Source organism: Salmo trutta, chromosome 19 (genome assembly GCF_901001165.1).
Source record: "Salmo trutta chromosome 19, fSalTru1.1, whole genome shotgun sequence".
In the NCBI taxonomy this organism is placed as follows: domain Eukaryota; kingdom Metazoa; phylum Chordata; class Actinopteri; order Salmoniformes; family Salmonidae; genus Salmo; species Salmo trutta.
This window is the reverse complement of record NC_042975.1, coordinates 22,749,496-22,762,821: the sequence shown is the minus strand read 5'-3', so window position 1 is coordinate 22,762,821 and position 13,326 is coordinate 22,749,496. Positions and strand designations below refer to the sequence as shown.

General features: G+C 41.7%; 2 protein-coding genes across 2 annotated transcripts in view; one reads left to right on the top strand and one right to left on the bottom strand.

Moving 5' to 3' along the window:
- LOC115154183 (junctional adhesion molecule C-like) overlaps nucleotides 1-11,472 on the top strand; it is a 42,210-nt gene extending 30,738 nt beyond the window's left edge. The window contains exons 2-9 of the mRNA XM_029700145.1: nucleotides 5,585-5,653; nucleotides 5,800-5,913; nucleotides 6,105-6,257; nucleotides 6,992-7,194; nucleotides 8,166-8,265; nucleotides 8,763-8,892; nucleotides 9,115-9,169; nucleotides 9,252-11,472. Coding sequence (XP_029556005.1) covers nucleotides 5,585-5,653; nucleotides 5,800-5,913; nucleotides 6,105-6,257; nucleotides 6,992-7,194; nucleotides 8,166-8,265; nucleotides 8,763-8,892; nucleotides 9,115-9,169; nucleotides 9,252-9,287 — 860 coding nt within the window. The 3' untranslated portion in view covers nucleotides 9,288-11,472. The remainder of the gene's footprint in view (nucleotides 1-5,584; nucleotides 5,654-5,799; nucleotides 5,914-6,104; nucleotides 6,258-6,991; nucleotides 7,195-8,165; nucleotides 8,266-8,762; nucleotides 8,893-9,114; nucleotides 9,170-9,251) is intronic.
- The window catches only part of ncapd3 (non-SMC condensin II complex, subunit D3), a 34,433-nt gene continuing 31,556 nt past the window's right edge, over nucleotides 10,450-13,326 (bottom strand). Inside the window, exons 33-35 of the mRNA XM_029700143.1 lie at nucleotides 11,893-11,955; nucleotides 11,744-11,798; nucleotides 10,450-11,657 (exon numbers count right to left, since the gene is read on the bottom strand). Of these exons, the coding sequence (XP_029556003.1) occupies nucleotides 11,585-11,657; nucleotides 11,744-11,798; nucleotides 11,893-11,955 (191 nt within the window). The 3' untranslated portion in view covers nucleotides 10,450-11,584. The remainder of the gene's footprint in view (nucleotides 11,658-11,743; nucleotides 11,799-11,892; nucleotides 11,956-13,326) is intronic.

Genomic DNA, 13,326 nt, shown 5'->3' with positions numbered 1-13,326 from the left:
CCTAAAATTTTTATTTTTCTGTCTTTTAATCAGTGAAGTATTGTTACATTATTAAGAGAATACTGTTTCTTACTGCTTTTATGCCATGTCACTTCTAATGCTTTATATATATATAAACTCAGCAAAAAAAGAAACGTCCTCTCACTGTCACCTGCGTTTATTTTCAGCAAACTTAACATGTGTAAATATTTGTATGAACATAACAAGATTCAACAACTGAGACATAAACTGAACAAGTTCCACAGACATGTGACTAACAGAAATGAAATAATGTGTCCTTGAACAAAGGGGGGGTCAAAATCAAAAGTAACAGTCAGTATCTGGTGTGGCCACCAGCTGTATTAAGTACTGCAGTGCATCTCCTCCTCATGGACTGCACCAGATTTGCCGGTTCTTGCTGTGAGATGTTACCCCACTCTTCCACCAAAGCACCTGCAAGTTCCCGGACATTTCTGGGGGGGAATGGCCTTGGCCCTCACCCTCCGATCCAACAGGTCCCAGACGTTCTCAATGGGATTGAGATCCGGGCTCTTCGCTGGCCATGGCAGAACACTGACATTCCTGTCTTGCAGGAAATCACGCACAGAACGAACAGTATGGCTGGTGGCATTGTCATGCTGGAGGGTCATGTCAGGATGAGCCGACAGGAAGGGTACCACATGAGGGAGGAGGATGTCTTCCCTGTAACACACAGCGTTGTGATTGCCTGCAATGACAACAAGCTCAGTCTGATGATACTGTGACACACCGCCCCAGGCCATGACGGACCCTCCACCTCCAAATCGATCTCGCTCCAGAGAACAGGCCTCGGTGTAACGGTCATTCCTTCGACGATAAACGTGAATCCGACCATCACCCCTGGTGAGACAAAACCGCGACTCGTCAGTGAAGAGCACTTTTTGCCAGTCCTGTCTGGTCCAGCGACGGTGGGTTTGTGCCCATAGGTGATGTTGTTGCCGGTGATGCCTGTGATGCCTCAGTCCAGCCTCTCTCAGCCTATTGCGGACAGACTGAGCACTGATGGAGGGATTGTGCGTTCCCGGTGTAACTCGCACAGTTGTTGTTGCCATCCTGTACCTGTCCCGCAGGTGTGATGGTCAGATGTACCGATCCTGTGCAGGTGTTGTTACACATGGTCTGCCACGGCGAGGACGATCAGCTGTCCGTCCTGCCTCCCTGTAGCGCTGTCTTAGGCATCTCACAGTATGGACATTGCAATGTATTTCCCTGGCCACATCTGCAGTCCTCATGCCCCCTTGCAGCATGCCTAAGGTACGTTCACGCAGATGAGCAGGGACCCTGGGCATCTTTCTTTTGGTGTTTTTCAGAGTCAGTAGAAAGGCCTCTTTAGTGTCCTAAGTTTTCATAACTGTGACCTTAATTGCCTACCGTCTGTAAGCTGTTAGTGTCTTAACGACCGTTCCACAGGTGCATGTTCATTAATTGTTTATGGTTCATTGAACAAGCATGGGAAACAGTGTTTAAACCCTTTACAATGAAGATCTGTGAAGTTATTTGGATTTTTACAAATTATCTTTGAAAGACAGGGTCCTGAAAAAGGGACATTTCTTTTTTTGCTGAGTTTATATAGTGTCAAGAAAAAGTATGTTAACCATTTAGAAATACCTGGATTTCTGCATAAATTGGTCATAAAATGTGATCTGATCTTCATCTAGGTCACAACAATAGACAAACACAGTCTGCTTAAACTAATAACACACAAACAATTATACGTTTTCATGTCTTTACTGAACACACTGTGTAAACATTCACGATGCAGGGTGGAAAAAGTATGTGAACCCTTGGATTAAATAACTGGTTGACCCTCCTTTGGCAGCAATAACATCAACCAAGCATTTTCTGTAGTTGCGGATCAGACCTGCACAAATGTCAGGAGGAATTTTGGACCATTCCTCTTTACAAAACAGTTTCAGTTCAGCAATATTCTTGGAATGTCTGGTGTGAAGTACTCTCTTGAGGTCATACCACAGCATCTCAATCGGGTTGAGGTCAGGACTCTGACTGGGCCACTCCAGAAGGCGTATTTTCTTCTGTTGAAGCCATTCTGTTGTTGATTTACTTCTGTGTTTTGGGTCGTTGTCCTGTTGCATCACCCAACTTCTGTTGAGCTTAAATTGGTGGTCAGATAGCTTAACATTCTCCTGCAAAATGTCTTGATAAACTTGGGAATTAATTTTTCCGTCGATGATAGCAAGCTGTCCAGGCCCTGAGGCAGCAAAGCAGCCCCAAACCATGATGCTCCCTCCACCATACTTTACAGTTGGGATGAGGTTTTGATGTTGGTGTGATGTGCCTTTTTCTCTCCACACATAGTGTTGTGTGTTCCTTCCAAACAACTCAACTGTAGTTTCATCTGTCCACAGAATATTTTGCCAGTAACGCTGTGGAACATCCAGGTGCACTTTTGCGAACTTCAGACATGCAGCAGTTTTCTTTTGGACAGCAGTGGCTTCTTCCGTGGTGTCCTCTCATGAACACCATTCTTGTTTAGTGTTTTACGTATCATAGACTCGTCAACAGAGATGATAGCATGTTCCAGAGATTTCTATAAGTCTTTAACTGACACTAGTATTCTTCTTAACCTCATTGAGCATTCTGAACCGTGCTCTTGCAGTCATCTTTGTTGGACGGCCACACCAAGGGAGAGTAGCAACAGTGCTGAACTTTCTACATTTATAGACAATTTGTCTTACCGTGGACTGATGAACATCAAGGCTTTTAGAGATACTTTTGTAACCCTTTCCAGCTTTATGCAAGTAAAAAATTCTTAATCTTCTGAGATATCTTTTGTTCGAGGCATGGTTCACATCAGGCAATGCTTCTTGTGAATAGCAAACTCAAATTTTGTGAGTGTTTTTTATAGGGCAAGGCAGCTCTAACCAACATCTCCAATCTCATCTCATTGATTGGACTCCAGGTTAGCTGACTTTGACTCCAATTAGCTTTTGGAGAAGTCATTAGCCTAGGGTTTCACATACTTTTTCCAACCTACAATGTGAATGTTTAAATGATATATTCAATATAGACAAGAAAAATACAATAATTTGTGTGTTATTAAGTTTAAGCACACTATGTGTGTCTATTGTTGTGACTTAGATGAAGATCAGATCAAATTTGATGACCAATTTATGCAGAAATCCAGTTAATTCCAAAGGGTTCACATAGTTTGTCTTGCCACTGTATATACATACATAAATGTAGAACTTTTTACTCTCAGGGCCTAACTTGTGTTGTCTTTGTTTAACTAGAACTGTATGAAATGGATCACATCTCAAGAGACAAAGCCCAAAATATTGCTATTAAAGATTCATAGCAATTAACATTAGCAATGGGGGAACATTAATGCTTTGAAGGCCTACACTAAAGAGTTACTTATAGTCCTTCCTTTCCATCACTCCCACTCCTGAACTTTACGCCTCATTAAATGTTTAATCTTATATTAAGTTAAGCGGGTGAATATTCACCTTTTTCAGCCCGTGGGACAATGTAGAGCTTGGTGTTTAAACTGACGACATAAGGTAAACAAGCTGTGGTCTAGTAACGATCTCAGAGACCTTAGGGTAAGCAGCTTACCCAGTCTGCTTTAGAGGGCGACCTCAAACAGCTCCTACACCCATGTGTGCATTGGATAGTTAGCAGGGAAGTGGTATGAGACTGACATTGACTTAGCAGGACCAGGGTGAGGGGGACAGAAAATACACCTACTAATGCCTGGGTGTGAGGAGAGTTTCCTGGGGAAAGGTCTACCAAAGGATCCGTAACCTTATGCTTTCAGACAGACTTGTCTCTTCAGGTCGCAGACTCGCCTTACTGTGTGAAAGAACTGTGTGGTGTCTTGCTAATTCATTGTGTCAGCTTAGGCCCGGTGAACTCAGCCGGTAAAAGGCTCTAAATGGGCTTCTGTCTTTTTAATGGACAGGGGCACTTAGGCCTCTTTCTTTAGACAGGGATGGGGAGCTGGGACGCAATGGGGCGCCAAGCCGTGTTACTGGATCAGTAAGGTTCCTGGAGGTAATCACTTAATGAAAACGCCCACAGAGTTGGAGTTGGTTATTGGTTTCAGTCAGGTGAAGTAGCCACTGGCCTCAGTCAAAGTGCGTCACCAGGAGAGAAAAATGTAATAGAGTGGAACAGTGGGTTGGCAGTGGGGAGTGGCACACAATGCAGGGAATGAAAAGGGATAGTTCACACAGATTACACATTGGTTTCCTTACCCTGTAAGCAGTCTATGGACAAGGTATGACAGCAATCAATGATTTGGTTTAGTTTCTCTAGCACTGTTTTGTGGCACAAGTCCCATTCATGTCATGGTACCGATATTAGCATTTTTGGCGCATCATGTCCAAATCATCCAAAAGTATCTAAAATTGATTGTAAAGCTCAACAAAGTCACTTATAGATGATTTTAATACGATGTGTGAAAAATGCTAATATCGGTACCACGTCCTGAATGGGATTTGTGCCACAAATGCTAAAACGTTAGCATTTGGACACAGTGCCAGGGAAACTAAACCAAAGCATGGATTGCTGGCATACCTTGTCCATAGACTGCTTACTAGGGCCGGGACAATACCAGTATCGCGATACTCGTTAGTATCGTGGCAATGAAACAAAACACGAAGCAGATTGAACTTTTTTTGAAAAACAGCCCTAATGTTGAAAACAAGCATTATGTTGTCATCCAGAGTCACATGTATTTATTTTCCAAGCTGTAGCACACAATATTATTCATACAGGAGGTTTTTAACGGACCAAAGAGTAAGGTCTGCTTCATGTTTGCATTTTTTTCCATGGAAAAATTATTGCGATACTGATATCGTCCCGGGCCTACAGGTTAAGGAAACCAATATGTCCATTTGTAATTTGGGTGAACTATCCCTTTTAGGACATTCATTCACACTGACATTCAGTTCACTCAAGCCAACTGACCAAGCCTCTGTGACCCTGACCAGCAGCTACTTGAGCCTAAGCATCATCTGAGTCTCAGGGAGACTATTCATGGTTGTGTGACTGGGTTGGTATGCATGTGTGGAGGAATGGCCTGTCGGGATGATTCAGCAGTGCCCACTCCCATGGCCATTACTGCCACATGGGCACTCGCGTCAGGCCCAGAGAGGGAGAGAGAGAGCGGGGCCGGGCAGGCTGCTAGGCTGCCACTGGCATGGGAGAGCTCGCGCCGAGAAGGGCATGCGCCTCCCTGCACAATTACTTACAGTGCGTAGAAACTGTGCCCCCCCTTAAGTCCATGTCGGTTCGCCCCGCCAGACTAAAAATGGAAGGTAACAGATCCAGGCCATGGTACACTGGGAAGAATGAAGAATGCGTCTGGGTGGGGTGGTAGACTGGGAGCGAGGGGATTGATGTTAATTTAGTTTCTGGAATTTTGGATGAGCTAACTGGTTAGAAACAACCCTAATGGGGGCGTAACAGCAAGCTCACCAACCATAGCCCGGTAAACAGGCACTAATGGACATCGCACGTAGATTTTGAGGTCATCAGTGTAATGGCAAAGTTCGTGTGACTGTGAGACTCATGTTTCTTCCTCCTCTTTCCTGTTTTGCAGGTTACTTCAACGTGTTGGCAGTGATTCTGAGAACAACGAATGATGCGCCATGGGCCAACGAGTTTGAATGTAAGAGCCAATAGAGATGTCGTAATGTATACACCGATGTGCTTGACTTTGACTTGACACTAAAGAACCAGAACCAAACAACATCAATCTTTTGGTTCTTCATTTTGAAAGCCTTGCATCTAATTTCCTCTCTTCTCGTCTGGTAGCTATCGAATTGTCTTGTTTGATAGAGTCCATCTCCACAAACGACCCCAGAATCGAATGGAAGAAAATTAAGGATGGGGAGCCCAGTTATGTCTACTTTGAGAAGAAGATCTCAGGTAACGGACTCAACTGAGTGCTTTGTCTTAATGTCATCTTCACTAATATCAATATCAAAGTGATACAAAGGGACAAAAATATAAAACAATTCTGATCATCTTACAGAAACAAACAATTCCTGCTTTACAAACAGCAGTTCTCTGACTAATGAGGGAATGACATTCTGTTCTATACTTTTTTTCTCCTGCAGGAGATTTGGAGGGCAGAGCAAGGATCAGAGAGCCTGCAACATTAGTGATAACCAATGCCACAAGATCAGACTCAGCCAGTTATCGTTGCGAGGTCACCGCCCCAATTGACCAGAAAACCTTTGATGAGATTTTGATCAACCTTGTCGTAAGAGGTAGGTATATCAGCCGCTTCAACTCACATCTACTCAACACATCACTAGCTTTTTGCACCATAATCACATTATTAGTTGTATTACTAAAGTAAACTGTGGTATAATATTAAAGCCAGAACAAATGTAAGACTTTACACCAACACAAAGATGCATCACCCTGTGGCTATGACTGAAATTGCATATTTGGGGAAGGAAGAATTGCCACTACCTAGCTGAAATTACATGTTTGCCAAGTCATTTGCGATGCAATTCTTTAATGCATCTCATAATTTTACTGCCAAAATATTTGCTCTTAGTCTTAAACCTTGTTGCTTTTGGAAGTTGCTATGAAGCATAACATACAAAACACAATGAACGTACTCATTGTCCCTACAAACAGCCTTAGAGGTTACTACTTTCAATGCTGTAAGCTGAAACTTTTTTGTAGGTCAGGCCAACTCTTTGGCACACGTATGAGGATGCGTTGTGACTGGCCTGCCCCTGCCGCAAAGGCGTGTTCTGGGCTATATGGGGAAACCTCTGAAACTGCATCCCCGCTAAATAGCATCGCTAAAGATGGAAAGTGTCGTGTGTTTAGTTGACAGGGTTTGGCACAGGGCAAAAGACGCGTACCCATTCTCAGAGGTCATTCATTGGCCTAGTAACTATAACCGAATGTGTATCATGGGTTCTGCTGATTTGACACGGTCAGATGCTGAATGTTGCCATTGCTGAATATGTGTTTGTGTCCACAGTGAAGCCAGTGGTGCCGAAATGTGCTGTCCCCAAATCGGTGCCCGTGGGGAAGGCAGCGGAGCTGCGCTGCGTGGAGGACGAAGGTTTCCCCAAGTCTCAATACCAGTGGTTCCGCAACAAGGAGGAGATCCCCGATGACCCCAAGACCAGCCCCAAGTTCTTCAACTCCTCCTACACGCTCAACGCCGAAACTGGAACCCTGGTGTGTGTTTTTTTGTGTGAGGACTGGGAGGAAAGGGGACTCTAGGGCAGGGCGAGGCTGTGGGGGTAGGTGTGGATATTTTGGGGAAACAGTTGATGGTGCGCAGGGGATTGAGGCATGAGGGGAATTTGCAGTCCTCGTTGGCACATTCCTGAACTCCCTCTCCCCTGCTCAGCCAGACACAGTCAATGGCTCGCCCCCAGGCCCTCCACTCAACCTTCACACTAGCCTCTAAAGGTTGGCCTGGCTGTCACTGACATACTTCCAGGGAGTCACACCCTACTACATGCTACACCGGCCCCTTTTACTTGAAGACCACCAATTTACGCTGCCAAATCTGTGTTTCGTATCCAACAAACCAAAAGCCAACTTACTATCAACAGGACTAGAATTAGAGGACAAGACATCCTTAGCCTGGGTTCAAATGTGATGGGAGACAGCATAAGAAAACTGAAGGGATATCTGTTGAACATCAAAGCAACTCATTTTGGTGACAGTTCCACTTGCAACGTAATCCCAATTGGACCTCGTTATAAACCTGCACTTTACCACATGCAGTAAAATATATTGGCAACCTTGCAGGATTTACTTTTGAAAAACTGTATGTGTTTACATGTGCATTTGTTTGATTTACAACTGCATAGGACCAAAACAACTAATAATCTAAACTAAAATTTACATTTTTCACTACAAAATCCAAAAATAGGCTGGACAAAATGTTTCTAAATTCTAATTAATTTGGTTGGAGGCAATGATTCGCATTTACTATGTCATTTCTCAACTGTGGTGAGTTTGCAGGTGCCTACAGGTTAAAAATAGCCAGTCAACCAGTTTTTAAAAGAAAAAACGGAACATTCTGAACACTGCACTCCATTGTAAAGTGCCAAGGGTGCCAATATATTTTACAGCATCTGTACATACACCAGAACAAAAAGACACCAGTTTTACTGTTGTTGGTTTTTCCCCTGCAGAAATTCAGTGCTGTCAGAAAGGACGACTCAGGAGAGTACTTCTGCCGAGCAAAGAACGACGCGGGTCACTCAGAATGTGGACCGCAGATGATGGAAGTCTGTAAGTCTGTTTGACAGCTGACACAGTTGTATACAAGTTACACAACACACTAGGGTTGGGCGGTATCTAGATTTTCATAGTGTCATACCGTTTCTGTACCATACTGGGGTATACGGTATTACAGAATTTGCACACACAAGGGGTGACATAAATAAATAAAAACAAGCACAAAACAATTTAGTCAACAGGGATCTTGATCCAGGAGGGGATTGAATGTCTCTGCTCTAACCAAGAAGCTTGATCTTGACATCTAGCCACTTAGCTAGCAAGTTAGCAAACCAAATGCATAGCTGGAGCCCTGAGCTAGATAGAATTTATTTGACACATCTCAGATTTCATATAGTTATAAGCAGTGGGTTAAAAACAGTATTAAAAATCATACTGTCGGTATTTCGAAATATCCCAGTATACAGTATATCGCCCAAGCCTACATGTTGAAGCATGTTATTCCAGTAGTCCGGTATTTCCTTCATAAAGAGCCTGTTGTTTCTCCCCAGATAACATCAATATTGCCGGGATCATCCTGGGAGTGCTGGTGGTGGTGGTGGTGCTATTGTGTATGACAGTGGGCATCTGCTGTGCGTACAAGCGAGGCTACTTCGTCAGCCAGAAACAGACAGGAAACAAGTGAGTGAGACTTCCTCTTGAGTGGCGTGGCAATGGGGATGGGTCATGGCTCATTGAGGTTTAACATTTGCCGATTTAGACCTTATGAACAGCCTTGACTTCACAACTTGACCTGGTCAACTCAATGGTTTTATAACATGCATGGAACAATTCTTACTAGAAATGTGTTGTTTTTGCAACAACATAAATGCCTTCTGATCATGTCTCCATTGTGTCTGACAGTTACAAAGCCCCAGCGAAAGGAGACGGAGTGGACTACGTCAGGACAGAGGACGAGGTGCACAAAGAAAAAAAATATATATATATTTTAAACTAGGCAGTCCAACTTTTTCTTACTTGCTCTTCCCTTTTTATTCTAGGGTGACTTCCGACACAAATCTTCATTTGTCATCTGAAGAGGAAGACGAAGGGCATGGAAGGGAAAGGTGTGATACTTTGGACTGAACTCACTAAGTGTGTGAGATGACCAGTGAGCTGCCACAGTATGTGCCTTGAGCTCTCTGCACATCTGAAACGATTCAAGTTTGCCAAAGGTGACAAGTTTTCACAAATCTATATAGAACTATTAACCATCGTTACAGACACAGATAAGAATTGAAACCCGCTTGTTGAACTTTTTATCACCAAACAACTTATTTTGCTAAATTATGGAGATTTTACGTTAAAGTTATAGCATGTTTCAATAAGGTTTTTAACACTATCTGCTGGGAAAAAGCATTTATGTAAGATGTTCTGCCAGGAGGGGAAAAACATCTAGCTAAGTTCTGAAGTAAATCTAACATGACATATTTCTACTTTAAACATGTGCTTCAAACCTTTGTCATTTATATATTTTTTTTTCTACCAGCAAAATGTGTCAGACTATTTTTGATGGAATATATTTTGAAATGCCTATAAAGGTTTACTTTTTTAAATATTTGTAAAATACTAGCATACTTTTTTATTTGGTTGTGGGAAAAATAAGTTTCAACCACTCAGTATTCAGCTGTAAAATTTCACCTTTCCTACCTACCCCCCCCCCCCCAAAAAAAATGCAATCACAAAAAGACTTGTTTTACCATAAAGGTTTGGTTCTAGAACAGTCTTACATATGTTATTTACAGTTGGGATTTCCATGTTAATATTGAAAGTTAAAATGTTTGTAGATAGTGTCTTGGACAGTAAGAGGCTTCAATGAGTACCAGCCAAAAGCTGGGAAATACTGTACACAATCAGTGCTGCATATCCTTGATTTTAAGTGTCCTTCTATGCTTGAGTTTATCTTGTATATATTGAATATACTGTCCATTTTTTTTTTCTGTATGTCAGGAATACATTGAGTATTTGTAATACAGGGTTTATGTTGGCTAAAACTTGTATATAGATAAGTTTGTTTGTGTGTCCCCCCAAGGAGGCAATATGAAACTCTTCCCATGGTTTGAAAAATACATGGTCATGGTAGAGACGATCTGCCTAATGTTTGCACATAGGACATTTTTACATTGTTCAATCTTCTCTACACCAGGCAAAAAAAACAGATAGAATTTCAAATTCAAGTAAACGACTTAAGACATTGTATTTGACGTTTTCCCAAATGAATTTATTTCCAAGAGTTACAAACATTACAAGATATAGTAATTGCCTGTAGCTAGTAGAAACCAATTAATGCAGATGCAAAACATTTTTTACAAAACAGGTACTTAAGGTTTTCATTTGTACTTTGATAAAAGATCATTCCTCTTAAGTGCCTTCTGCCATTACAACAGTAGATCAGCTTCATGCCACCCAACACATTTTAACATTTTATTTTAAAAGGTATTTCTCAATCTCATTACTGGAAAATGCACAAAAACCTGAATTGCATGTTTAATACTCTACAAACGGCGTTTGAGAGGAATGATGACATTGACAAGAATAATGGAACATTTTCCCACCCAAATCATTTTTACATATCTGCTTTGTAAATAGATTATTTTCTTTTAGCATTGATTTAAAGGATTACCGGTACACTTTTTTCCATTGGAGTTGAAATAGAGATTTATTATGCAATAGTGCCTAAATAGTGGGAATTCGTTTTGGTAGAGTAAAGACACAAATAGAAGAAAGTATACACAAAGTTTGTTAACAGATTAAATAGATGGAGAAACACTAAAGCATGCCGCCTACTTGAAGCCTACATTTACCATAAAGGCCAGAAAACACCGGCAACTTCCAAGGCATTGAAGATATTTTTTTTATTAAACAGCCCTCTTCAAAACCGGCAATATGTAGTTTTAAATACACAGTGAAAGAGATTCCAATACATGTTCTATGGTTGGGGCTAGCTAAGCCAAATAGTGACTGCCAATCACGATTTTCCTCCAATCCAAGGTTGACGAGGTTCCAGCTATCCAGTGTTGATAATCTGCCTCTAATTTCGCCAATAGTTGGCTTTGAAATCACGTAAAGGTTGAAGCGTTTCAAGTGTTCACACGTTTATTTGATTGAGAACATGATTTTTCTGAACCAAACTAATGTAACGCCCATCTCGGGCCTGGTACAAATCCTCTGAGAATTCTTGAACCGTATGTTAATGATTAATAAAACTCACTTCTAATATTCTGACATGGGTGCTGGATTTTCATTTACAAAAATAAAGAAAATATCAATACGATTTTACATGGGACATCAACTGTGTTCAGTATAGACAGAAGAGAACATGAAAAAGAAATCGCTACTGATGTAAATGTCTCGTTCTTTTTTGATTGAGTGGGGACTGCACGTTCCATTGCCTTGGCACTGGAGTTCTGAAAACACAAGAAATGAATTAGGTGAAACATTCCAACCATTATATGGTTTATAGCTTACTTTGATCAAAAAAATAAGTACTTACTGCTGATCAGGTGATATCAATTGAAGGACACGTCCTTCTTCTCCAGTCTTTGAACCTATGAAGAAAAAAAACTAAAGTCAGACCAAACACATCATCAGTGTCCACTTGTGATCAAATAGCATCTGTCTAAAGGTCAAAATGTTACATACCTGTTCTCTGGTCACTGAAGATGGCGCTGACTCCTTCCCCGAATGTAACTTCAATTATGTTACCTGAGTAACATGTAATAGGGATATTATGTTGGGGAATTAGATTTTTGATATTTAATGTAAGGCATAAGGTTAGTAGTTTGGTTAAAGGGCAATTCTGCCACTTTTCAACCTCATCTCCAGCACCAAACCAGTGTCTACATACACAAAAGTATGTGGATTTGGCTATTTCAGCCACACCCGTTGCTGACAGGTGTATAAAATCGAGCGGTCATGCAATCTACATAGACAAACATTGGCAGTGGAATGGCCTTACTGAAGAGCTCAATGACTTTCAATGTGGCACCGTCATAGGATGCCACCTTTTCAACAAGTCAGTTCGTCAAATTTCTGCCCTGCTAGAGCTGCCCCGGTCAACTGTAAGTGCTGTTATTATGAAGTGGAAATGTCTAGGAGCAACAATGGCTCAGCCGCGAAGTGGCAGGCCACACAAGCTCACAGAAGGGGACTGCCAAGTGCTGATGCAAATAGCGTGTAAAAATTATCTGTCACTACCAAGTTCCAATCTGCCCCTGGAAGCAACTTCAGCACAAGAACTGTTTGTCGGGAGCTTCATGAAATGGGTTTCTATGGCCGAGCAGCCACACATAAGCCTAATATCAACATGCACAACGCCAAGCATCGGTTGAAGTGGTGTAAAGCTCGCTGCCATTGGACTCTAGAGCAGTGGAAATGCGTTCTCTGAAGAATCACGCTTCACTATCTGGCATACGTTTGGTCATATATTGTGTGAAAACAGTGCATTTCAATGATGTGGTAAAAAAAAAAAAAAAAAGTTAAGGTCGTAAGAAAATTATCCTGCGACACACAGGGTAGGATTAAAAGTAAAAAAAACAAACAATGATTTTCAAAACCGGCAACGGGTTTCTAGCCCAAAGGAGGGTATTTTATTTTTCCCCACGTCACTGCCAATCTAGTGTTTCAAAAATGACATTTTACATAAGTTGACACTGGTATTTCATTGGAGACAATGAAAATGAGGTTGAGAAGTGGTGTAGTTCCCTTTTAAGGTTAGAGTTAGTTTTAAAAACAGATTTTAAGAAGAGGGTAGAACATCCAGCTCTGCCAGTTAGTGCCAATTGATGATTTCAGTGAGTGGGAAATGACCACCTCTGGACAACGTTTTTTTTGTTGGGGTTTATCATGGTGCTGCCAGCCATCAACTTGTGGCCCAACAGCAGCTCTTTTTGCTCTACATGAAGAAGCTTTCATTGAGTCAGTAAATTGTTGACAGTACCTGAAAACACTACCCACAGTGATATTCAGAAGGCTCCTCAAGACCCCATGTACAAAGCTCTCCAATGAGGGAAATCTAGCAGCATCAGCATTATTGGGCACAATGGATGGTAACCACTGCATGATCAATGCATATAG